This window comes from Carassius carassius, chromosome 24, assembly GCF_963082965.1.
Source record: "Carassius carassius chromosome 24, fCarCar2.1, whole genome shotgun sequence".
Lineage (NCBI taxonomy): Eukaryota > Metazoa > Chordata > Actinopteri > Cypriniformes > Cyprinidae > Carassius > Carassius carassius.
Genome location: NC_081778.1, coordinates 26633114 through 26660788, shown reverse-complemented (window position 1 = coordinate 26660788; position 27675 = coordinate 26633114). Strand labels below are relative to the sequence as shown.

The window sequence follows — 27675 nt, the reverse complement described above, 5'->3', positions numbered from 1 at the left end:
ATATCTTGCGCATTAGCACAGAGAGAGTTGTGAGTGCACAGGACACAGGTTGAGCGAGAGGAGACACGTTGTAAGGCAGCGTGTATCTGAGCCTTATATAGTCTATGATCTGAGCACGCGCATCTGGTTTTGTTAACAGAGCAAAGGAAATCTGCTTGCAAGCAGATAGATTCGCGCTCGTGCATTATTTTAATGTGCTTTCGCGTTACAATAATACGCTCTCGTTGCTGCTTCTGAACCGCATACACATGACTTATTGTATACGCACTGCAGACGGAGTACGTGTGAACATTGGGCAAAACATATAACACCTGAGGCACCGCTACAGTGAGCTTAATGACCAATGCATGACAAACAAAACATCCCTGAACACGGGTTTTATTTTATTTTTTTATTATAATTTTTTGCCATATGTCTAGATTTTGTTTGATATCTTTACTTAGTGATTATTTTGATTTAAGTCTGTTCTAGAGACATGTTAGAACTTTTTGATAAAGCTCTCATTGGTTTTCTTTTGGAAATATGTTTCAAATTTATACTGTAAAGCATGTCTGTGTGTGTCAAAATCGTGATTAAAATCGAAATCACAAAATGTATCAAAAAAAAAAAAAAAATTGTCCATATCGCACAGCCCTACAAGCTACGCAATATCGTGTTCATTATCCCAGATGAATTGCCTTCGATAATGAACACGATATTGCATAGCTGGTAAGTGATCTACGGCTCTGTCTATTAAATGCCGCTCCATTTGAAAGCAGGTGATGGCGATTTAGCGGTACCACAGAACCAGATTTACTGACTAGATGCGCATGATCATATCGTTAGATATATCGCCCTAGTCCAAAATAAACTTTTTTCCACACCTGCCATTGTCGAATGAGTTGAGGAAATGATCTGGGGCCTCATTTATAAAGCGTGCGTACGCACAAAACGGGGCTGGAAACGTACGTACGCCAGTTCCCACGCAAAGGTTGTGATCTATAAAAAACAAACTTGACGGGAGAATGTGCGCACCTTTAAGCAAACTTTGAGCCGTGCGTACGCACATTCTGGAGACAAAGGGAATTGGCGACACCGATGGTGAGGTCGTGAACTGAAGTTAGATTGTAGAAAATAAATGTGAGAAGAACGATTATAAGAATGAATGACATTTAATTTTCACTCCATTTCATACGTTATATCCACATTATCATGAAGATTAAATCCAACAGTGTTATTTGTGCCGATTGTTTTAGGCTATATACATCTAGTAAAATCCAAACGTAATTCAAAATGTATTAAAAGTAAAATAAAATAATAATCAGCGCTGCCTTACAGTCACATTGTCCACAACGGGAGCACAGGAGGACATGGCGCGATACATGTGATAGGCTACAGAATAGCATGAAATACCCTTTTATTAGAGAACTGCAGAACACAGTGTAAAAAGGAAATATTTTCCTTAATGTACATAGCCTATATCATAAAATGTCAAAGTCTGCAAATACAGTCATGAAGCACAATCGCTACTCATCATCGGTCCTAACTATTACGGTGTTCATTACAAAACCGTCAAGAAGCATGTGTTCACTATAACATTTTCGTCTTAAATTTTCGCCCACAAATTAATTAAGTGATTTTGTCAAGGTGTTAACGATCAGTCTATTTGCTAGAAACATATAAATTCTCCGGTGACCCGGGTATGTAATGCTTCATGATGGCACTCCTGGCACTGTTGGAGGATTACGCTAATGGCAGAATAAGGAGAGAACGAGTTTTCAGGGACCATGATGATTTCCTGGCCCATGATGATGACTGGCTAATAAGCCGATTTAGATTCCCTAGAGCTGTGCTCTTGGATCTATGTGCTGAATTGGGTCCAGTATTAGAGAGGGCAACACGCCGGAACCATGCCATCCCAGTCCAAATACAAGTCCTCACCACTCTGGGGTTCTTGGCAACCGGCTGTTTCCAGCGGGAATTGGCAGACAGGTAAATTAATAATATAAAAAAACTATAAGTAATCCTCAAATTTGTCTCTAAGACCTTTTTGTATATGAAATAATTCTATTGGAATCTATCATCTCACCCTATAGGTCTGGTATATCACAGCCGTCCCTGAGTGCCATAATATCTGTCGTTTTAAATGGTATACTTAATATGGTTAGTCGATACATCAGGTTCCCCTACACTGTGCGAGAACAGGCCGAAATTAAAACGCAATTTGCAGCAATGTCTGGTTTCCCAAATGTAATCGGCGCAATTGACTGCACTCATGTTGCTATAAGGGCACCATCTGAAAATGAATTTGCTTATGTTAATAGAAAGCATGTGCATTCTATTAATGTGCAAATCATATGTGACTCCAACATGACCCTCACAAACATTGTGGCACGCTGGCCTGGTTCAACACATGATTCCTTTATCTTGACACATAGCAGTGTAGGGAACAGACTAAATGCAGGCGCAGTACGTGATGGCTGGCTTCTTGGTGAGTTTAACAATATTAAAAAGTAGAAACTGTAACAATTTTGTTTTTAATATAATTATAACCTGCAGGCGACAGTGGCTACCCCCTGAGACGCTGGCTCCTCACCCCATTTTTAAACCCGCAGAGCGCAGAGGAAACTCATTATAACGAGGTCCACTCTCGTGCCCGCGCAGTTGTGGAGCGTGCCATCGGCATCCTGAAATGCAGATGGCGTGCTCTGGATGCCTCGGGTGGCAGACTTTTATACCATCCAGCAAAAGTGTGCAAGATTGTCAGGGCGTGTGGTGTTTTGCACAATATAGCACTGAGAAACGGTATTCCTCTCCCTCCTGATCTCCCTCTACCCCAGCATTACGACCCCGAGCCACAGCCCCCTGGCCGACAAGAGGGATATCAACGAGGTGCAAGAATCCGTGAGGATGTCATGCGGCGTTTGTAAAGAAAGACAAAACTCAAGGTTCATGTTTTAACTGCATCTTTTAATGATTGTGCAATTTCTTGCATCACTTCTCTCATCTGCCGTAGCTCATCTGCAACCCGGTTGACAGCGTTTATTGTCTCTCGCTGTAACTGCAGGACTGCGTCAGTGAGTACCCGACCACTTTTGGACGTGCCAGACGCAGAAGGGGCACTGCTTTGAGCCGGACGCTGTGCATCTGCATCTGAGAACCCCTCACCCTGAACCTCCTGTTCATTTACAGCTTCAGACTCCGGAAGGACTGGAGGACAAACAATTGGCAACATTTATCCATTTATCACCCCACACACTCAAATGTACAGCGTTAATGATTAAAAATCGGTTTAACCTTGCTCCTCTGTGGTTTCAGTCACGTCAGTGTCTCCCTCCTTTTCCGACACAATACCACACACGCTGACCTCCCCAATTATAGCCGCGATTTTGCTGTCCACTGATGTGAGATCAGCTGTACATGGGCCCCCACCAGTTGCAGCCACGCTCTGGCGGTGGGAGGACAGTTTTCTCTTTGCCTCCACCTTGAATGAATGAGAATCTTTATTTCACATATTTTGCATACTGTAAGCACATGTAAATAAAACTTTTTGAAAATCAATATTGCTATTTATATAGGTATATAGCCTAATAAAACACAAATGTAATATGTTGGTAAAAAAAAAATTTGTATACCTTCAGGTCGGACCATTTTTTCTTTAATTCTGCAACTGTCCGTTCTGTCCCACTGACACAATTGACGGCAGAAGCAATACTTTGCCACTCGCACTGCTTCTTTTTATTAGTGACCCCACTGCTGTGGCCACCAAATAACACAGTTTTCCGAGCCTCCACCTCCCCTACAAGTGTTTCAATCTCAGTATCTGAGAAATTACGTTTTTTTCCTCTTTTCTCACCTGTCGCCATTATTAAAATTAGGCTAACAGAAATGCACGTTTTCACTTTCTTGGATTAATTAATTGGCGGGTCGCATGCCAGTTTTCCAGGTATATATGGGATTCCACTCTCATTTACATGCTGATCAGCAATCATGAGGTGATTTGCATTGACTATTTATGGTTAAAAATGGGCGTGTACAGGGCGGGATATGAGGCTGGTTCACGTACGCACATCTGCGGGTGATCTGTGATTTATAAAGGGAACATTGCTTACAGGTGTGCGTACGCACGGTTTTATAAATCGGAATATTTTTTGGCGTACGCCATTTTTGGCTTTTGGGCGCACGTAAACTTTTAGTAAAGATCCTACGCATAGTTTTATAAATGAGACCCCTGGCCATGAGTATTTCTTGAACTGTTTTTCCTTTTTAACAACAACAACAACAACAACTACAACAACAACAACAGTAATAATAATTTAATAAATTATTATCATTATTATATAATGTACTGTTCAAAAGTTTGGGGCCAGTGAGATAGAAGAGCTTTGTTCATCAAAGCTGCATTTATTTGATCAAACATATTGTCAAAAACAGTAATATTGTGAAATGTTAATACAATTTAAAATGACTTTGATAGTTTTTTTTCTGTAACAGAAAAGCTGAATTTTTACGTGATCCATCAGAAAACTTTCATATATGCTGATTTGGTGCTCAGAAACATTTCTTAACGTTATCATAATATTATGTTTTAATCTATTTTGCTGCTTGACATTTTTTTGGAAACTGTCATACATATTTTTCAGTATTTAAATGTTATTTAATATTTGCATTTTTTGAAACCGATTTTTTTTGTAACATTAAATGTACGGTATTTACTGTCATTTTTGATAAAAATCAATGCATCCTTGCTGAAAGTAAATTTAAATCCATTTATAAAAAATAAAATATAAATAAAATTCAAACTTTGAATGGTAGTGTATTTCTAACCTATTTCTAAATAAATAAACCAGTTATATAGGCCTATGTATTTATTTTATGATCGTCCACATATGTGAGTGAATTGGTATGGAGTACGGAAGCAAATAAACTTATTGCAAAGCCTCTGTTCTGGGTCGCTCCTCATGTCTCCCCCTTTGTTTTTCAGACACTGACTCCTGGCATTGGACAGGGTGTTGGACCCTCCTCCTGCACGACGACAGAATGAGACAATAGCTCCTCTTTGTTTTCCCCCTCCTACATATCCAAGAAGCATATCCATACTCACTATCTTACACCAACACTCTACAAAACAATACTTTGGACCTTTGTGGCTTCCACACTTTACCTTGAAGGCCCCATGAGACTTTCAGAGGACCGTCGCTGCTGAGAAACTCTGGGAACAAAACCCATTTCCTTTCAGCCAGTAGACACATCCTTCCGTTCTGACAGCTTTGGTGGAGCTAAATGGAAGCTCATTAAATCACGGAATCATGAAAACACCAGAGGATCACTGGGAGTTTCCATTTGGAGTTGTAAATTAATAAGCTGAAAGACCACCAGTGAGTGGAGCAAATCTAATTCAACCTGCAGCAGAAGATCTGTTAGAATAAATGATAACTCTCCTTTGCCATTTCATCAGTCTCATCTGAAGTGCCTTTTGCTTCATCGAACCGTTTACATCCACTCCACATATCTGATCCATCTGCCAAGACACATCTGTTTCATTACTTTCTTCTGTTTGCATGCGAGTAAAAGTTTGAAGTATCTAAGATACGAGGAATGAGACCATCGTAGAATTCAGTTCCTCAGACTTATCCTACCTTAACTCACTCAGACTCTCAAACAGTTCTGTCACCATGTACACGCTGCAGTCCAAATGGCGCTACCTAATCATGTTCTTGGGCGTCCAGTTAGTGGTCATGGCTCTTCTTTCTAGAGAGGGGTACCAGAAAAGAGTGTCATATTTTTTCCGGATTTTCCGAAAGCTGGATTCTACGACTGGACACACAGTTGGTGTACGCAACCATACGGATGTTTACGCCAACCTCTCCCTTTTGGGCCCTCCTGTTAAAAAAGAGGACATGGTCTACTGCCCCAACCAGTCTCCTCTGACTGGTGAGTTTGATAGCTCCCTTAGAAGTGTGTGATCAAGTTTCTGATCTGTCTCACTATTGGGAAGATCATATCATTATCTTAGTCATAAAAAATAAAAAAAATCATAAAACATTTTTAATGAAAAGAAAGAAAAAATAGTAGTGTGTATGTATATAAAATATTCTAGTTTTGTAATTGAGGGGACAAAACACAGAAAACTGTGTTAACTGTATAAATGTATTTATATTGTTTTACTGGTTTTAAAATGTATTCATTTTATGACTTTTGGTTTCCTGGGTTCTTCCCCCTCAGTCTCAAAAAACACTGGAAAAGGAATGAAAAATTTAATGGTCGAATGATATGGGAACACTGTAAATAATTAAAATGGATCATCATGGATGGCATGTCAAATCGGGTTTTGGTCTAATATAACTAGATTATAACTAATCTAGGTTTTACACTACAATATCACCATTCATAGGCGCCGATACCGTGGGTGCTCCGGGGCTCGAGCACCCACGGAAAATACCGAGCACCATTTATTTAAAATTAAACATTGCAGTTGGCGCTATGAAGCATCTGCCACACTGTGATTGGTTATGTTGTTGTCAGCGACAGTGACATAACCAGTCACATGCATGTTCCATATCCTATCCACCAATCACAGTGTTTCTGAAAACGTCCCATCCCCCACTATACAGTGCCGTGCGAGTATGTAATCATTTACTGCTTTCCGTAATCACTAATCATTAATCAGACTAAAATGGACAGATTTGTTATAAAAAAATTGCACTGAAGATTTCGGTTTATTTTCTACATTTTGCTTTGGTTAGATTAGGTTTAGATTAAGGATTGTTTTCTTATATTTTGTTCTTTCCTTTGGCGCCGCTTTCGTTCTTTTCCCATTTTATTGTTTGTTTGTTTACATTTTCACCTTGTACATAGCGCACATTATTATTATTGTTATTTTACTGGATCTAGTGGCTTTGGCTTTTTGTGAATAAACGTCCAGTATTTTTTCTCTTTCAAAGTTTTGTCTGTCATGTTCTTCCACCTCATTTCATACCCAGCAGTACGTTAAAATGTAAATGTTACGGTACATTCCCTAGACTCCTTAAAGTTCGTTACAGGGTTTAAATGGGAACATTTTTCTGCTCAAGTATAGGCCTATATACGGTTTAAAAGAGGAAAAACTAATGGACACAAAAGTAGCCTACTTTTGGACAGAATACGAGTTCTTTGTTAAATACATAAAATAAAAATATATTTTTTTTAGCCTATATGAATAATGGATTCGAAACCTCAAAGAAAAGCCATGCCACTATCAAAAGAAACCTCGAAACATAAATGAGGTAGACATTCCCAGAAACTCATTATTTTAGTCGCAACAATCGGTTAATGGAAACGCTGTCCTTTCGCAATAGTTTTTTAATCAATATTTACAAAACATTAATTTCCCAAGAAGCTGAAACGCATTAGCGGTTACGTGTCAGTTAAACTTTTCATCTCCAATCCTGTTTGTATTTTTGAGAAGTGACGCTGTTGTGTTTGTTTGTATCGGCCGCTGTCCATTAGCCTAAGGTTCTGAAATGCAATATTTTTTGAATAGCCTAGTCTATTTTTTTTATTTTTAAAATTGCGTGCGCCCTTGAGCACCCACGGAGAAAAACATAAATCGGCGCCTATGTCACCATTAATGTATTAGCAAGATACTGTAACGAGATACTATAAATACTTGTTTCCATAAACCATAGTCATTTCTGCAAATATACAACCCAGCCATGCCAAAAGTATTCTGGTTCATATGTGTAGTAAACTATTGAAACGACTTTTTTTCAGCCTGTGGGTCAAAATAAATAAGTGTGAATCTACTATGTTTTCTCCTTTTTAGAGTTTTTACACCTCATTAAAGTGAAGTCAAATGCCTTAAAGGGTTAGTTCACCCAGATAGCAAAAATATGTAATTAATAACTTACCCTCATGTTGTTCCAAACCCGTAAGACCTCTGTTTATCTTTGGAACACAGTTTAAGATATTTTAGATTTAATCCGAGAGCTCTCAGTCCCTCCATTGAAGCTGTGTGTACGGTATACTGTCCATGTCCAGAAAGGTAAGAAAAACATCATCAAAGTAGTCCATGTGACATCAGAGGGGCAGTTAGAATTTTTTGAAGCATCGAAAATACATTTTGGTCCAAAAATAGCAAAAACAACGACTTTATTCAGCATTGTCTTCTCTTCCGTGTCTGTTGTGTGAGAGAATTCAAAACAAAGCAGTCTGGATATCCGGTTCGCGAACGAATCATTCAGTTCACCAAATCGAAATGAATCATTTTAAACGGTTCGCATCTCTAATACGCATTAATCCACGAATGACTTAAGCTGTTAACTTTTTTTAATGTGGCTGACGCTCCCTCTGAGTCAAAACAAACCAATATCCCGGAGTAATGCATGCACTTAAACAGTACTCTGACTGAACTGCTGTGAAGAGAGAACTGAAGAAGAACACCGAGCCGAGCCAGATAAGAAGAATCGATGAGCTGATGATACTGCGCATGTGTGATTCAGCGTGAAGCAGACTGACACACAGAGCGCATGAACCGAACTGATTCTTTTGGTGATTGATTCTGAACTGATTCTGTGCTAGTGTTATGAGCGCGGGTAAACCGAAGGCTTGAATCAAGGGAAATCATCGCAAATGACGCCATTACGTCGAGCGCAAAAGAACTGGTGAACCGTTTTCTTCAACCGGTTTATTGAATCGAACTGTCCGAAAGAACTACTGGTGATCCGAAAACCGATGCAACCGGTTCTTGATTCGTGAGCAAGTCAGTCTTTTGTTCGTTATCTGGCTCGGCTCTGTGTTCATCTTCAGTTCTCTCTTCACAGCAGTTCAGTCAGTGTACTGTTTGAGTACATGAATTACTCCGGGATATTGGTTTGTTTGAACTCAGAGGGAGTGTCAGCGACATTATAAAAGTTAACAGCTTAAGTCATTTGTGGATTAATGCGTATTGGAGATGCGAACCGTTTAAAACGATTAATTTTGATTTGGTGAACTGAATGATTCATTCGCAAACCGGATATCCAGACTGCTTTGTTTTGAACTCTCTCTTACAACAGACACGGAAGAGAAGACAATGCTGAATAAAGTCATAGTTTTTCTATTTTTGGACCAAAATGTATTTTCGATGCTTCAAAAAATTCTAACTGCCCCTCTGATGTCACATGGACTACTTTGATGATGTATTTCTTACCTTTCTGGACATGGACAGTAGACCATACACACAGCTTCAATGGAGGGACTGAGAGCTCTTGGACTAAATCTAAAATATCTTAAACTGTGTTCAGAAGATAAACGGAGGTCTTACAGGTTTGGAACAACATGAGGGTAAGTTATTAATTAAATAATTTTGCTATCTGGGTGAACTAACCCTTTAACCTAATCAAGTAAATATTCCTGTTTACACACTCTTTACTTACATATTCAGGTGGACCAATTCATGTCACTTTTCCCTCTGGGCTTTCGCTTGCTGAGGTGGAGAGAAAGAATCCACTTGTTGTCCGTGGAGGGCGTTATAGGCCGCCAAACTGTGAGGCTCGCCACCGCACTGCAATAATCATTCCCCACAGAAATAGGGAGCAGCACCTCAAGTTCCTCCTCTACTATCTGCACCCCTTCCTACAGCGTCAGCAGCTCAACTATGGCATCTATATCATTCACCAGGTGTGTCTGCAGCCTGTTATTGTGGTGTAACTTAAGGTAACTTAAAATCTATCTCACTGAAAACTATTTACTGTTTATAAATATTGCTTGCTGGACATGGAATTGTATTTTGAGTCTATCAATGAAATGACAGCAAAAGTTTGTTCCTCATCTTGTTGAGTGTTGCCACTTAAAGGAAGTATGACAACGAATAAAAAAAAACTTTCTAGTAAACTGTTAGTCACACATTTTTCTGAGAAATATCTGCTCTTTCCTCTACTAGATGATTCGTATTTTTGTCATTTGATTCACTCTAGTCAACAAAGGTTAGACTATCATTCTTACGCTAAACCCTAGATTAAACCATACATTGTCTATTTTATTTGGTTGCCAAAGCAAATTTTATTCTTAGACAGTTGGCACCTGCTGGGTCTTAATTTTAGACCATGCTCTCATAGTTTCACATATTGTACAAAGATGAATTTGTTGCTTGGTTGTATATTAAATATGCAGCTGTATTATAGTTCAACTCAGCTGTGCCTCCTGCTGTTTCCTGTCAGTTTTAATCACTTTATCCTGTAGATCAAGATGCAAACCTGTTCAACTCAACTCTGACACGTCAATCGCTGCTCAGAAATTTCTGCAGAGATTTGAGTTGCATTGTTGCTCGGATTTGTTTTTGCTGAATTGCGAAGCTCAGTGAGATTGAAATCCTACTTTTATTTGGTCTAGAGCTGAAACAACGAATCGATTTAATCGATAAAAATCGATTATTAAAATAGTTGTCAACTAATTTAGTCATCGATTCGTTGCTAAATAACTTTTATTTGCCGTAAGCGGCTCATTTCGTGCATATTTCAAATCTGCGGTGATCAAAGTGTGGCAGTAATGAGCCACCGGAGGTTTTACTCAGCCAGTACAGCAGGAGAAGTAGCGAATAGCCAATAGCTGGCCTCGTTTTATGTCACGTGCTTCCCGAACAGCGTCTCTGCAGCATTTAGCGGGATGTGGGAGACTGGGGGTGCTTCTCAATATCCCTCCTCGTCTCCTCTCTCCTCCGTCCTCTATCCTATGACCCGGAAACCGATCGAGCTCAGCCATCTTGAAGGACATCTCAATTCTCTAATTGCACCGCGAGGAGTCGAGGATCGAGGAGTGAGGAGGCTTCCAGAGGAGTCATGAGCGAGGATACACAGGTGCATCCTATGCGGAAGAGTTTTATCGACTAAAACGTGACGCACGTATAAATTCTCCTCCCCCTTCACATCGGTCACAATAATTTTGATTTCTACTTTACTTTTGCAGTTTATATAAACCACACACCTCACATATTTCAACAGGGTATCTTTCTTTATTATTATTTATTATGAATTTCTTAAATAAACAAATTTCAACAACATGAGGGCAGATCCTCTGAGCGCTGCTGATGACGCAACGAAGTGACGCTCGAGTGATCAAGGATTCCAATGTGTAAAAAAAGCTTTCATTCGATCCCTCCGTCCTCGCGTCTTTTCCTTGCAGCCTTCCCTCGCATCCTACAGGGGGCGGAGCTGAGACGCGAGGAAAGGAAGCGAGGAGAGGAAACGAGGATGCACAAATAAGAATTGAGAAGCACCCTGGGAGTACTTTACTTTGAGCCTTCAAAAAAGAAGAGTAACCTGTAAACTCTGCACTACTGAACTGTTTAAGGGGACGTTCACATATTGCGTCTTTTGCGCGCGCAAGTTCGTTATTTCCAACACCGCACCGCATCGAGTTAAAAACATCTCAACTTTTCAGAATGCTGCAAGCGCATCGCGGGTCATGTGACAAGAACTAACCAATCAGCTTCATCCTTTCCCGTAACAACGTTAAAAGCTCAGTCAAGATGAAAGGAACAGCTGATCATAGTTGTATATGGATTTCCATTTTGAAATAAATTTAGTAGCAGAGCTACTGCAAGCGATTTTTTGAGCTGCAAATCCATTTATCCTTTGCTGAAATTTCCGCGTCTTCAAGGAGAGAACACGTCATGGTTGCTTAGCAAAGGCAGACGCCTCAGGGGCGCTTCTGCACGAGCGCTTTGGAAAGGAGGAGAAAGCGGCGCGCCTAGCGTTTCCCACGCGTTTTTAGGCGCGATTTGTGAACGGCCCCTAAGACTTTCATTTGTGCAGATTCTCCAGTACAATGTTGTTTGCAAATGTTTAGTCGTAAAAGCTGATAACATTGCTTTTTAACAGTTAACATTTAAAGCTTTACAAACATGTTCTATGATCAGTTTGTCGTTTACCAGTTCAAAATTCAGTCGTGCAGCCTAATTATGACTGAATGAGAGAGGTAAATGTTTAAAGATATTTGAAATGCACTTTTTTTCTAAGTATTCACTGCTCTTTTTCACACAGCAGGTTTTTTGTGTGTGACTGTCCAATTTTTTTTTCTGGACAACCTTCTGATGGATTTTACTTTAAATTGTGAGTTCCATTCAGGTTTCATGCCACTGGCACTTTATTCGAAGGATTGTTTACAATTTCACAGCAAAAGCTATAAAGCTGTTTTCCAGTAAATAATAAAATACAATGCACTGCAATTTTATTCTGTTTTATCCTTATTCTTCGTGAAAATATGTTCTGAAAGATTCCTTAATGAGCTTTGTTCGGGATGTTAAACTACTTTAGGAGGTCTAAGGACTGACATGGTGAAAACATTATTTTAAATCTCCTTGTGAAATTTGCTAGAGTATGGGTCAGTGTTCTGATTGCAGAAGAGTTCGACAAAGGATTACTAACACAATAAAACAACTCCAGGTATATTTTTGATGAGGATATGACAGTGCAAAATGGTTAAAATCTCTTAAAAATCTATGCTGAAGGATAAAGACCATTTATTAATAATTTACTTGGGGGAAAAAATGGAAAAAACTAAAATATAAGTACATAAACCGATTAATCGTAAAAATAATCGACAGATTAATCGATTATCAAAATAATCGTTAGTTGCAGCCCTAATTTGGTCACAGTTTTTGTCCTGTTGTAATTCAGTTTGACTCGTGTATATAAAAATATACATGTAAAACACTTTCATTCAGCAAGGATGGTTTAAATTGATTAAAAGTTAACTAAACTATATAAAACTAAAATAATAATAAACAAAATTATTTTAACTCTGTCCTAAAATATCTAAAACTAAAACTGAAATAAAACTATAACAACTGTAGACTACTAAAAACTACTAAAAATAACAAAAGCACACAACAAAATTACTAAACTTTTACATAAAATTACAATTAAAATATTGCAATTAATTATATAAAACACTGAAGCAAAAGAATTCAAAATTTTCTAAATATTGGGACCCAGGCATAGACTTTTGTCCTCTATAGAGGACATTTATATTTTAGTGAATTTCTCCGAGACCCTACATGCCACAGTTTAACATCCAGGGCTTTTTAGAGATATGAAATTTTCGGAGGTTTGATCATAAACGCCTTCTCCTTGTTCTTTAAAAATTACTGATTTTGACTGTCTTTATTTTATTTTCATCTTGCCTCTGAACAATGCATATTAAAGTAGTGTTCATAAGCAGCTCCTGCTGTCAGAGATTGAAACTGAGCCTCATTCAGCTCGTCTGCTGTTTCGTTCAGTGCAGTTATATAGTAGCTTATAGTTTCATGAAACTAAAGTGAGACCATTCTGTTTTTGCTTAATGTCTTAATTATACAGTCTAATTTAGATTAAAAACTACTCTTCAGTTGGATCATGATTAAAATCCAGTGGTTGCCTCTAATTTTAAATGGAAAGAGCACAGACAAAGCCATAGTTTGTTCATATTAAGAGATTTATTTGATTTGGGGTTTGTTTTACAATTTCAATTTAACTTTGTCATATTTCAATTTCACAAAGAAACGTGCAGCAATAGCCTAATAAAATGACACATTGTCTAATTTTGTTAAGAGAATCGTGAGGAAAATCAAATTGTGAAATCAAAATCGTGAATCGACTCGAATCTTGAGTTGAGTAAATTGTTACATCTCTATAAAATGTAGATTAATATTTCAATATTGAAATATTAGATATTCTTTTATGAAAAGAATGCCACATTATTACTCCCATGTTATACTTCTTTTTTTCAATATGGTTTGCTCCAAGGATACATTAATATGCAAATTAGATGCAATGTATGGATAGATTTGTATAGAATGAGAATACCAATTTATGATACAGTAGTAGCCTATATCAAATCATTCTGTATCTTTCATAACATGGTTAAGAATCATCTCTTTACAAAGTTTGGCTAAATAGCCTTAAACCTAAAAAATTATTGGTGAATGAAAAAATTAAATGTTGTTTTTGCCTATACATGCCTTTTCATGACTGAAAAGCTTAGTCCTGGCATCCTCTAAAGTACATAGAATAAGATATGAATAAAATTTGTTTGTTTTTTTTTTCTTCAAAAATGTATTTTATCCGTTTGTTTCTTTGCTCCAACCAATGTAGTGACATAAAAAATTCTCAACTTGTTTTCTGGTTCTTAGGAGGATTGCACAGCTGAGTTTGTATGTTTTGTTTTATCAGTATTTCTGTAACTGGATTTTATTAGTTTTTAGATGCTATAAATTAGGTTATCATCATTAAGAATTGTTCAATAACAATAACACTCTGTGTGTAGGCTGGTAATTACACCTTTAACCGAGCAAAGCTGATGAACGTGGGATTTCGTGAAGCCATGAGGGAAGAGGACTGGGACTGTCTCTTCTTTCATGATGTGGACCTCATTCCCGAGGACGACCGCAACACCTACATCTGTGATGCTCACCCCAAACACGCTGCCATTGCCATGGACAAATTTGGCTACAAGTCAGTTCTGCCCGCTCTCTAGCTGCGTTTCATTTGACTTAATTTGCATGCATTTTACTTTACTTGCACATAGATTATGCCCATATGCATGATAAACTATTTACATTTAGTCAATTAGCAGATGCTTTTATCCAAAGTGACAATTGAAGCAATCAAAATCAACAAAAGAGCAATGATATACAAGCCCTATAAACAATTCTCCGTTAGCTTAAATCTTATAATGAAGTATGTACACTAAAAATGTAACATTTTAATTATATTTTTGATTAAATTCCACACAAAATCTATTAACAGCATTTTAAAAAGTAGCAAAGATAAATGATGGCATAAGAGGTCTCCAAGAATGTATAACTGCGACCTTCAAACAACGAAAAGGTAAAATCTGTAATAAAAACAAACTCATGTAACAGTAAAATGCTTCTAGTTGAATAAACGGTCACAAACCAAAAACACATATGACACTGAACTGAAGTGATTTAAAAGTATGAATTATTTTACATTTATATTGTGCATTTCTCCTGTCTGTTATCAATCAGGTTGCCTTATAAGATGTATTTTGGAGGAGTATCGGCTGTGACCCCTGTTCAGTACCTCAAAATGAATGGTTTCCCAAACAATTACTGGGGCTGGGGTGGTGAGGACGATGACATTGGTGTCCGGTGAGTGAGCATGGGGGATCTTGTTTATTTGCTTTGGAGGGGTTGAGTGTGTGCACAGAAGGTGTGTGTGTGTGTGTGTGTGTGTGTGTGGATCAATGGAGAGGTCTGTGTGGGAGGAGATCTGTCTTTGTGACACAGCTGGCCATGAACCACCTGTCTTTTCTAGCTTCTCTAGTTCAAAGCTAGAGTGTCACATCTGACAGTGTTACTGTCTGCTTTCTAGAGGTGGATCGTGTGCTCTGATGTTTGCTAAAATTATCGCTGAGTCATGGCTCACAAGCTAGGCCACATGCAAAGGATCCAATAAAATATATATAAAATGTACTGTGTAGTTATGCTGTACAATTCATATAGGTGATACTTTATTTGCCGAAGTCTTGAAATGGCTTGGCAAAAAAATTTTTTTTATAATATAATAATTTGTATTTAGCTTGTATACATTTGTGTTCAAAAGTTTGATTTGGTGCTCAGGAAACATTTTTTTTTATCAATAATCAAGGTGGAAAACTATATATTTTTTAAAAACTGGATATGAATGTTTTCATTTTTGATCATTTTAATGCTTCCTTGCTGAATAAACATCAAAAGGAAAAAAAATCTTACCCCAAACTTTTGAATGTTAGTGTATTTTATCACATTTACTAAATGAACTTTTGTGGACCAGAGTTAAATAACGCCTCACTTCCTAGAATGCATTACTTGTGCTGAATTTGTTAGAATTTGATTGTAGAGAAATTCACTTAATTTTATTCAGATTGAAATTGCAGTGCAGCTTCCTGTGAGTCGGTACCAATTCAGTTAATTAGTTGAAAGGGAACCAATTTCTCAAATTTATTCCCAACCCAATCCTGAGTCGCCTTCTGCTTTTTTGTAACGCTTTCAAACTTCCTTCATCTTCTCAGGGTCTCACTTGGAGGAATGTTAATCAGTCGTCCGTCTCTAAAAGTGGGCCGATATAAGATGATCAAACACAAGCAAGACAAAGGCAATGAAGTGAATCCCAAAAGGTAGAATCACCTGACAACCATCTGAATGATGGACAACAACGTATGATGACAGAACGTCTTTCAGTAGCTTTTTTTATTGTGAAATCCGCACATTAACATTATAAAGGTGCAATCCCAGTTGTGTGGATTCCTATTGAAATGACTGCATTTTGACCGTGAAAATTCACAGAACAGTGTTAAATATGACGACACTTTTACACATTTTGTCTTTAACATATGATAGCATCCTCTCCTAGAACTTCCTCTGTTCAAGCTGTTTCCTCTCATGCAGGTTTAACATGTTGGCCAAGACCCGGCATACGTGGAAACAAGACGGTATGAATACGTTGGAGTATGAGATCGTATCCCGGGATTACCAGCCTCTTTACACCAACATCACAGTCAACATTGGCACAGAGGCAGGCCTGCACCCGCCTAAAAAAAAAGCTGCTTCTTAGCTGACTCCCAGCATTCTTGTGGATCCCAGAGGCACAAGTCTTAGCGCCAATGCCACACTGCCTGAAGACTTCACCCACATGCACATGGCTAGTGAATTCATGGGACATCATGCCTTTACTGCTCCACAGACCTTCTGTTTTTCTCTGTAATAGCGGTGCCATCTAGTGATCCCATGATTCTCTGTCCTTTCTCTCGCGCTCTTTTTCTCCAAAGTTTGACATTCTGATCCTGTGCTCACTGGTTCACTTTATAAGTCAGGATGCCATTCTGGTCCACACACTGACCGCTTCACAGACTCCGTAGGAAGGATGTGTTTCCTGACAGACACTTCATGTATCCTCTGTGTCTATAGGCACCACTGAAAAACCTCTGTTGCCTTAGAATCAAGCTGCATTCTCTCTTTACATTTCTCTTATAATGACTAACGGCCACCCATTGGTTGACGTGTTGCACTGGGTCAGGCCGACTCTTTAGGAGGGGTAAAATTAGTTTTCTGCCACGTGAGGGGAAAAGTGAAGCATGCCGATCAACTACATAAGCAACGTTATTTGCTGCACTACTCTGTGAGTCTGGTGCATTTCCTGTTCAGTAAATTAGTACTTTTGATTATGTACTGTATTGCTATACAGGTGGGTGGAGTGATATTTTGCTATATATCTTCCATTTCAAGTAAATAACTGGCCTCTTTGGTAGTAATAACCACTCTACATATACTGATGTTCGCCTTTTTCTCTTCTTTTTTTATTGTCATACTTGCCTTTGGTTATCTTGGTAATAATACTGGCTTTTCTAATCAATGCGCTGCCTCATTTTCACGATTTACCCAACACACTCTATTTTATCTGCATTATTTTTTTCTTTTTTTTTATGATTGGTTGGTTGTGTGCGGTTTGCTTTGGATTAGGCATTAGGTTTGTTGAATGTAGGTGTAATTCTCCTTTTGGTCAGAGAATGTCATATCAGTGAAGAGTGCATTGTGTTGTGTCCATTTGGATGGCTTGGTGAAAAGCATATACTTTGGAAGTCTCTTTGTTTTTGCCCCATATTCCCATATAGAGTCCCATATAGAGTCCAGCATTTGATCATTCAATGATATTTCCTAGAAATGTACTTAGCTTGTTATGCATGCTTTTAATAAAGACTTTCAGCTTTATAAAAACACAAGCATAAACCGTTTATAAAAACATTAAGTAAATTGTCCCATTGAATAAAATGAGCTAAGAAGATCTGTAAAATATTTGTGGCATTGATTTGAAAACACCTGGTTCACAAAACCATTTCTACATAGTTGCTTTGAAACAGATGTGCTACAATCAGTCTTATATAAAATGGTGTGATTAATCAAATACGCTAACTTTAAAACCATTCTTATGTAAATTGTTGTATGAAGTTAAATTAAATGCTAATTTTCGTAAAACCATTTTTAGATAAATTGTTGCATTTAAATTTAATGCCCTAATATTTATAAAATCATTCTTGTGTCAATTGGAAGTAATAAATCAAATGCAATCATAAACCATACTTGTGTAGGGTGCTGCATTAAATTTGCTCACAAACCAATCTTAAATTGTAGCAGTGCAGTGAATGCGCCAACATTCATAAACGTGAGCTATTGCTTTTAGTTGAATGCGCTAATATTTGTAAAACCACTCTTGCATACATTTACGTTTAATTGTACACACTTACAGTCATAAAACTATTACATTCAGTGCAACCAATGGTTACGAACAATTTACACAGTTTGTTTTGCTCATTGTCCATGAATGAGACCCATTTGGTATCGAAAAAAAAGGTCAATTCTTTCAGTCCTCAAAAGAAATTGGTTTTGTTTCACACCTTTCATATTTAAAAATGCATTCATGAATTTGGAGAAGTATCAGTTCTGAAAATTAGACTGAATCATGGCCCCCCTGGGTAATGTTAACCTTGTATTTGCCATGCCTTGTTCCTGTCTTACTTTTTAAATGTCTTCTGCATTGTTAAGTCTCGTGGTGAAACTAACTCTCTTGACAGTCCAGTCACCAGATACACAGATGCTTCAGACAGATCTTGTGGATAGGTGAATCTCAAATACCTGTTTATGATAATGAGATCATACATTGTCATACATTGTTTTTCTAATGCTGCTGTTCTCTGTGTTGAGTGTGAACGGTGGAGGTATTGCTCCCCTCTTTACTAGTTGGTATGCTGTTGGTATTTTTTCTTTTCTTTTTGCTTAACAGTAGTAGGTTTTTTTTTTTTTTTTTTTTTTTTTAATGAAAGCTTAAGGTGGTCGTTAATGGTCCGGTTAATTAAATCTGTCCTTTACATAAATCTGTTGGATCAGAGAATATCACCTGTAAACACTTTTGATTTATTTTGGGATGTAAAGGTTGACACGAGATGTTTATTCTTCACATTGAGAATTTATAATTGATAGCTATTCACATTGCCATCATAGAAGGTACTTATAAAACTCTGTTGATCAGCCGTGAATGATATAGTTTGATATGTACAGATTACAGGCTGCACATTACTGAGGTGGGGTGATGGATCCGATGTTTCTAAATGTGCCTTATCTCTCTGGTGTCAGTAATCTGGAGTTCTTCAGTGGGCAGTGCTCTGAACAAAGGGCATTTGTTTCTCTTTAAGAAGTCTGCACACTTCATAGTGGCCTTATGATTATTTAATAAAACAAATGTTCATGTTCTACATGTCTCTTGTGTTTGGTTACTGGTATGATTTTGAGATTTGTGCAATTCTTATAGGACCTTATTGATTTTGTAATTACAAAACAGTTGCAGAATGAATTAAACTACAGCTTTAAAACTCTTTACACCCCTTCAGAAACAAAATAATATAATTGAATTTAAATTTAAGCATGTGTGATCCAATATGGAGTATTTTAAAAGGCCTTGTTTGAAAGTTTTTAAGGATGCTAATCCATAAGAGCTTTGTCTTCCAAATTTTAATTCCAAAATACCTTTTAATATCTGCAAGTTTGTGTATATCTGATTATATCAGCTTCATATGTCATCTGCTTTTTAGATATCATATCAGTCATTAGAAAACCCATATCGGTTTATCTTTATAAATGCATTTTGAAACCTTGTTAAAGTGTAACCATTTAACATTTAAAAAGAGCTAACAGACCATTTTTCTACAACATTTACTCCAGTCCATCAGTTAACACCTGTGCTTTTGTAACAATTAAATCCATTAAGAAATGTTTTACTTCAAACCATTGCATTTGACTGAAATGCTGTACGAGTGCATAATCAATAATATTGCCTTCTCCAGTGAAAAAGTTGTCTGGTCTGAATAATCGGACAATGACACAGGTGTGCAAAGAATCTCTTTAATGTTTATTACTTGACATGACTTATATTAACCAATAAATATGAAAGAGGAAACAGCATGCAGCTGAAAGATCGTTGCTGCTATCTTGCACAACACAAGTTAAGGCATTGAAAATTTCCTGACACTGCTGTACCTGGTGTAACAATGACCACAAAAAACCCGACCGACATCACTACTACTTCACCAAAGCGTACGGTTAATAGGTTGTTTGTCTGATAATAGCGTCATCTACTCATGCTCTCCAGCAGTAAGTCTCTCAGTGTTTGTTAGGGTTTTCACATATGGCTTGATCCACATATGCTTTTTTCTCCTACAAATTGGCTAAGTCAGTTCACTCTAATCCCCCTCAGTGTTTCATAAATTAAGTATGAGACAGCACTCTCATGTAACAGCTCAATGATCTATAGTTTCCTGGTGGATCCTGTGCATAGATCTTAAGTGTTCTTGATACATCCCTAGTGCTTTGCGATGCTCGCCAGGATCTTCTTACATAAAAAATACTTTGCCACAAATACAAATCATATCAAATTGACTGTAATAAGCAATTAACATACATAAAAAATGGAGAAACAATTCTGAATGATGTGTCCCTTCATGTGACGTGTAACATTACAGTACTGTCTAAATATACCTAATGGGATGTAGACACTAGGATGGGATTCACAACACGGTGGATTTAAGGGTATTAAAAAACAAGTCACTCAGGAAGTATGAAAATTTGTACAACCCCAAGATTGCATATGTTGTCTCATCTCTTCTGTAACTTTAAGTCTCTCTTCTAGCCTTCTTCTTTTTGACTGGTTGTTTCAAAGACTCCTTGCGGTAATCCGTTTTTTCTGGTGGAGAAGAGACAGAAACGTGAAATCAGAGTTTCAGCAGGTTTTATGACGGTGAATGTAAGACTCTTTCAAGACTACGTAAAGCAAATTTAAATAACTTACTGTACCTACTGATCACACTGCAAAACAGTGATGTTCCATATGACTATTTTCGTCGTCTTTTCCAGTACAAATGTCTGAAGATTCATCAATCGAGATACATTTACTTGAGATGCAATATGGCATGGGATAAGAAGTCTTATCAACTATACCCCACTTGCTGAAAACAAGACTTCATATCTTAACTTTAAATGTATCTTGATGTAGGGCTGTGCAGATATTTGTACTGGAAAACAAGCCAAAAACTCAGCAAGATACTTATTTTTGCAATGCATGCAGCATTTAATGCTTTTATGAATTTAAGACCTTTTAAATGCATTAATCGGTGTATTAAGACCTGCAGAGACCCTGTGAAATGATGAATGATCTTACAACTTAAAGTCTATATGGTGGTTGAACGTACTTTGTGCTGGTCCAGGAGCAGATTTGTCAGTCGGCTCAGGTCCAGTCATTCTCTGTTGCGTCTGTACCGGAGCTGATGGTACAGCACGTGCCGTGTCGTCTAAACGTGACTGTCAAGAAGACGACAAATTTAGGATCTTGTTTTATTGCTAATAGCCAAATGAATGTTGGAAAAACAGATCTCACCCCTGCTGTGTTTCCGGCTGCACTCTGTGCCAGTGTTGCGATGCTTGGTTCTCTCTCTGCCTTCACCTGCGGCTGAATGCATGTATTCTGCATTGGTTTGAAGTATTTGTTATTTGGAATTGATTTCTGTCAATATACTCACCTGCTCAGAAGATCCAGCATCCTCCACCTTCTTCTTCTTCTTTTTCTTCTTCTTAGCTTTACCGCTACCAGGGGCACCTGCTTCGTCTTTATCTTTCTCGTTTTCAGACTCCTGTAGAATGGAAAGAAAGTTTTCATTCTCGGTCTGACTACTCAAAGGAATGAGAATCAGATGGAGCTTAAAATCATAGTTCACCAAAAATGAAGCTTCTGTCATTTTTTACTCACCCACGTGTTGTTGCTAACCTGTACCAATTGCTTTCAGCTGTTGAACAAAAAAGAAGATGGTTTGAAGAATGTGGGTGACCAAACAGCTGACGGTAGCTATTGCCTTACATAGTATTGGGGAAAAAACATGGAAGTCAATGGCTACTGTTTGGTTTCCAATATTCTTCAAAATATCTTATTTAGTGTTCCACAGAAAAAAGTCAGCTACATGGGTGAAAGATGACAATTTTAAATTTTTGGTGGACTATCCCACTATTTCAATGTTTCGCTTGTCCACAGTCCTCCGATGTCAGTTAATGGTCACAACACATGCAGGTAAACCAAATATTTCATCTTTTTCATTTATTTTAATTTGACATTTTTATTATTTAATTATTAGCATTTTCTCAACAGTTTGGTAAACCCTGGGTTATACTATATGTTTTTTTTTGTAGTGCAAAAAATTGTCAATTTACTGTTCTATTTTTTTTTCTTTGTAATCGTACTCTCTTATAAATCAATATCAACATAGAAACAGATCCTGGATTTTCGACCCAGGTCAGAACCTGATTTCAATTTTCTCTCTTTATATATTCAGAGAGGTAAAAAAGAGAGTGTATTTTTACAGGCCCAGCGCTGCAGGATGGACTGACCTGAGCCATTTCTGGGACCGGCGGCTCCAGCGGCGCTGTGCTGACAGACTGCTGCCCGGGATAGTTCCCCCACTCCTCTGAAGGAGCGTTCCAGTCACACAATTGATCTGCAGATCTGCTCTCTGAGGAACACAACAGCAACTCTTAGTAAGTATGTGATTCTAAATTTGTGAGTCAGAACAGGTTTTGGGCTTGTATAGATTTTCTTACTTATTCCGGACCACTCATCATCCAGTGGCACAGGAGGCTGAGCACTCCAACTCAGGTCAGGCACTACAAACACAGAGATACATATTTTTTTCTTCTTCGATGATTTTGAGGTGTTTAAACTGAGATGTGACAGAGCATAGTGATAACTGATAACATTATTAAGCGGTACAGAGAAACAGTTACTGGATGAATAGGAGCAAATCATAGTTAAGCATTCATTTTAATTCATGAATTCATTACCAGCAGTCAAGCCACTGAATGAAACTGAAATGTGAGGTCCATCCACTATAGTCCATGAACCTGTTTTATGAAAAACAAAAATGATTAAATACACATAATCCTTGCTCACAAAGACTGCATTTATTTGATTAAATAAAACAATAAACCAGTAATATTTTGAAATATTATTAATCAACTGTTTTATGTTTTAATACATTTTGGAAAAGCAGTCATTACTCCAGTCACATGATCCTTCAGAAAGCATTCTAATATGCTGATTTGCTGCTTATGGAACATTTTTTATTATTATCAATGTTGAAAACAGTTGAGCTGCTTTGATAAAAAAAAATAAAAATAAAAAATCATTTATTTGAAATATAAATATTTTGTACCATTATAAATGTATTTACTGTGACTTTTGATTAATGCATATTTGCTGAATAAAAGTATTAAATAATTAATTATTATAAAAGTGTTAAAAAAAAAACGTCCATCACCTGCATGAGCACCAATGCATACATTAAGCATGTGCCCCAACTAGACTATAATTTTAATATTAAAAATATATTTTTTTTCTTTCTTTTTTTTTCAGTACCTTCCATATCTTGGGGCCAGACAGAGGGCTCACTAGTCTGACGCTCAGTTGGGACAGTCATGCTGGTCCAGTTCTCTGCCTGAACACTGGCCGTCTGAGGAGGAAGCTGCAGGCCCTGATCACTCCAGCCAGAACCGTCAACAGCCAGCACTTCCTGCCAACTCTGCATCACTACAAGACCACAGAAGGCATGTTCAATATCAGTGCAAAAAATATTTCTTCAACACTATCTGTTAACATTGAACATGAACTGATTACCTTGAGGAACAACAGTGTCTCGTACAAAACTTGCTTCAATTTCAGGTGGGTCCACTACAAAGGAGGAAAAAATAATCACTTTGAATCCCCTGATTATATCGACCTGTAATGTATAATAAAAATGGAAAAACAGCTGTAAACATACCCTCCACTTCTCTTTGGACTGGAGGTGTAGAAACAGTGGTAGGGATGGTGGTTTCTGGTTCTTCTGGGGTGGTCTGGATTTCCTCCATGGTACTAATGGCACTTGAAGCCGTGGTTGTTTCTGGGCTGTCTGACCCATCACCTGGAGCCTTGTCCTTCCGCCGCTGCTGGCGTTTCTCACGGTTACTGACCTTGGTCTCCCAGGTACCTGACAGATACAATTACCAATGACAATCATGTTCTGACCACTGTATGCAAATAAACTGTGCTGAGTCAAAGCTATTTATTAAGCAAATACGAAACACACACACACAAATATATTCTCTCCCTCTCTCTCTCTCTCTCTCTCTCTCTATATATATATATATATATATATATATATATATATATATATATATATATATATATATATATATATATATATATATATATATATGTGAAGCAAAATAACTTAACACAAAATTAAAAAAAATGAGATTCCTATCAGTCAAAACATACCCTCATCTGGTTCTTTGCCATTAAGAGATGTAGAGGGTTTTTTCTCTTTTGCTGGAGGCTTTTCCTTTTTCTTATTCTTCTTTGCCTAAAACCATCAGGAAAATCAGATTGAATGAATAACAGTATTTTTGGATGATCCATTATTTTAAAACTACAGTACATGTCAAAATAAATGAACCTTGTCAGTCTTTCCTTCTGGTGGTTCTTGAAGGTCCTCCACTTTGGCCTCTTCCTGTAGTTCAACAGCAAGTCCGTTCCTCTGGGCTTTCTGTCAAACATTTAGAAAACTGATGACTTAAAATAAGACAGTGGTAGTAATGCATGTAAAAGTTACGCAATGTGTATGTAAATGCATGTTTTAAATAGAACTGGGATGCCTGAATTTAAACCGGTATTACGATCGTGAACGAATCGGTGTTTTTTTTTATGAATCTTTAAGTGAACGACTCGTTTTGTTCATAAGTTTGAAGCGCGTGACAGTTTTTTTCTGTTTTTAAAGACTGACTACACAGCGGTTGTGAAGCGCAATCTCATTGGTTGGACCTACTGAACAAATACGCCCTTCACTGAACCAGTCAGCATTTTGAGCGAGACGGACAATCTTGATCAAACGAAACGTATCCGTCTAAGGTGTCAAAACTGTGTATAATGTAAAACACTCTTTCTGGAGCTTTATATAGACTTGTAGACACGAAATTGTAATAATAGGTTTCTTAATGAATCATTTGAGAAATTATTCAATGACTCGCTCACAGAACGCCACAGCACTCGCTTGTCTCCACCTACAGGCGTCGCGATGCAACACGCAGTAAACGAATCTGGTGGTGAACTGATGCAAAAGAATCGAGTCACTGAGATGAATCGCCTCTAAAGCAAACCTTCTCAGCATTCTTCTTTCTGTTCCTTCTTCGGGGCTCATCTGCCTTCTTTACCGTTTGCGGTGGACCCGTGTTGTCGGCGATGTCTCCTGTCTCTGAAAGTCTTTTTGATAAACCACGACAGACCGAGACCCATAAAATCAGAATTAGAAGTAGAGCCCCCCAGGCCGTTAAAAGGAGTAGCCATGGGGCGCACAAATCAGGATTCAAGCCCAAATCTATTCCCAGCTCAGACTTCAGATAGACGAGGCCGGTCGACAGGGTTTCTCTGACATATCCCGTTATCTGCTCCACATGCTGTGAAGCGATCTCTTGCCAACCCGGTGCCATTGCAACCTATCGTGCGGGCACCGGCATGCAACCATTCACAAAAACAACGGTTTGTGATAATTACACGGGAAAATACATAGGTATGCCAGCGTGCCACCGACTAAAGCTTCTTCTTCTTCTTCTATTTTTCCTGGCGGTTGACAACTTGTTGTTGTATTACCGCCACCTCTGGACTGGAGTATACCCACAACTTATATTATCTCTATACTTTTAAATTCTTTTTAAAAGCCCTGTATTCTTTAAAAAAGAAAACAAAATTTGACACATCTTATCAGAACTTCTATGTAAAATATTTCTATAATTAAATATAATTTCATTGGCTTCTACTTGCTCAATAAACCTTTCCCTCTCATTCTTATATTTCTGACAATAAAACAATACATGCTCTACAGTTTCTGAGTTATTTCCAAGACAATACTCACAGATACCATCACCATGCTTTTTCATTAAAAATAATGTACTGTTAAGTCTGGTGTGCCCAATCCTCAACCTGGACAACACCACTTCTTCATGTCTAGTTCTACCTGACCCTGCATTCTTATTTAGGCCTACCTTAGACTGTAAGTTAAAAAGATGTCTCCCACTTGATTCATTTTCCCAACAGCGCTGCCATATTTCAACAGTTCTTGTTTTAATAATACTTTTAACTTCTGCTTTACTGTGTTTTATGTCAACATCAATGATATCTTTATCTGCTGCTCTTTTGGCCCATACATCAGCCAGCTCATTCCCCTCCACCCCTATGTGTGCTGGAACCCATAAGGAGGAAAACATTTTACCCGCCACCGACTAAAGCTGCTCCTGCTGCTTCTATTCTAACACTGGTTGAAGGTGCATGAACTTACTCGAAGACAAGCTCCCCTATTGGACTGGAGAGCAATTGAGTTTACGTGCAGTCTTTTTAAATAGACTATGTGTGTACCCCAGAGCAGCATTTCTGAACTTTTTTTTATATATGCAAGTGGCCCACAAATATGACAAGGAAACACCACCCTGAAAAAAATTAATAAAAAAATAAAAAAATATATATACACAGTACAGACCAAAAGTTTGGACACACCTTCTCATTCAAAGAGTTTTCTTTATTTTCATGACTATGAACATTGTAGATTCACACTGAAGGCATCAAAACTATAAATTAACACATGTGGAATTATATATGGAATTATATACATAACAAAAAAGTGTGAAACAACTGAAAATATGTCATATTCTAGGTTCTTCAAAGTAGCCACCTTTTGCTTTGATTACTGCTTTGCACACTCTTGACATTCTCTTGATGAGCTTCAAGAGGTAGTCACCTGAACTGGTCTTCCAACAGTCTTGAAGGAGTTCCCCGAGAGATGCTTAGCACTTGTTGGCCCTTTTGCCTTCTGTCTGCAGTCCAGCTCACCCCTAAACCATCTCGATTGGGTTCAGGTCCGGTGACTGTGGAGGCCAGGTCATCTGGCGCAGCACCCCATCACTCTCCTATTTGGTCAAATAGCCCATGATGCCTTCACTGTGACTGTAATTTTTTTTTTACAAGAAACTTACACTTTCAACAATCACTCACTGTGATTAATCTCATGATTTCTGAAAGCAGAATAAAATAGTAATGATGTCAGGTTCTGTAATTTATTTCGTCATTTATTTTGGAACATTTTTTCTTTCTAAACTTGTCCACAGACTCACAATAAAGTGATCTCATGATTCTCATGAATCTCATGATTTCTGTCTAGTCTACTGTCAGTTTCTGTTATTTTATTTTATTTTATTTATTTAGACAATGTGCAAAATAAATAATAAACAACATTGATTGTAAATACAAATGATAGCATAATAATCATATCTGTTGTCTGCAATACATAATTGTTTAAATGTTTAAGCTGAGTTGCTAACTATAAATACTATATAGCACAATATACTTCACATGGGTAAATTGGGAGTCATTTTGATTCTTGAATAGGGCTTTGAATATGAAATTTTAATATGAAATTTGATCACAAATAATTTAAAACTTTTAATCAATAAAAACGAAGGTAGAGTCTGCGCCTGCAGCTCACTAATCAAGCGGCGGGGGGCGCTAGCTGTCTCAACCTGACACGCGATCAGAACACAGAGGAAGAAGAGAATAACGGTTGAAAATAAAAGAGTCCCGATTT

At 37.7% G+C, this 27675-nt stretch overlaps 2 protein-coding genes across 5 annotated transcripts; one reads left to right on the top strand and one right to left on the bottom strand.

Annotated features, from left to right (window-relative positions):
* Window positions 1-5039: 5039 nt before the first annotated feature.
* LOC132103315 (beta-1,4-galactosyltransferase 3-like) lies at window positions 5040-17757 on the top strand. The gene is made up of 6 exons (XM_059508318.1): window positions 5040-5913; window positions 9383-9618; window positions 14242-14429; window positions 14966-15088; window positions 15991-16095; window positions 16367-17757. Exons 1-6 carry the CDS (start codon window positions 5655-5657, stop codon window positions 16530-16532), a joined length of 1077 nt encoding a protein of 358 aa, XP_059364301.1. The 5' UTR covers window positions 5040-5654; the 3' UTR covers window positions 16533-17757.
* A 2099-nt stretch (window positions 17758-19856) lies between these two features.
* Window positions 19857-25651, bottom strand: LOC132103314 (protein LYRIC-like). 4 transcript variants are annotated; one of them, XM_059508313.1, is made up of 13 exons: window positions 25202-25651; window positions 24502-24591; window positions 24324-24408; window positions 23827-24033; window positions 23682-23735; window positions 23424-23594; window positions 22850-22909; window positions 22610-22672; window positions 22373-22521; window positions 21541-21651; window positions 21399-21470; window positions 21214-21322; window positions 19857-20708 (listed from the first exon to the last, which is right to left on the bottom strand). In XM_059508313.1, the coding sequence occupies exons 1-13, from the start codon at window positions 25529-25531 to the stop codon at window positions 20638-20640; spliced, it is 1572 nt and encodes a 523-aa protein (XP_059364296.1). In that variant the 5' UTR covers window positions 25532-25651; the 3' UTR covers window positions 19857-20637. The 4 variants fall into 4 exon arrangements, with proteins under 4 accessions (XP_059364296.1, XP_059364297.1, XP_059364298.1 ...); XM_059508314.1 differs by having other exon boundaries at window positions 21399-21464; XM_059508315.1 differs by having other exon boundaries at window positions 22400-22521.
* Window positions 25652-27675: the final 2024 nt, after the last annotated feature.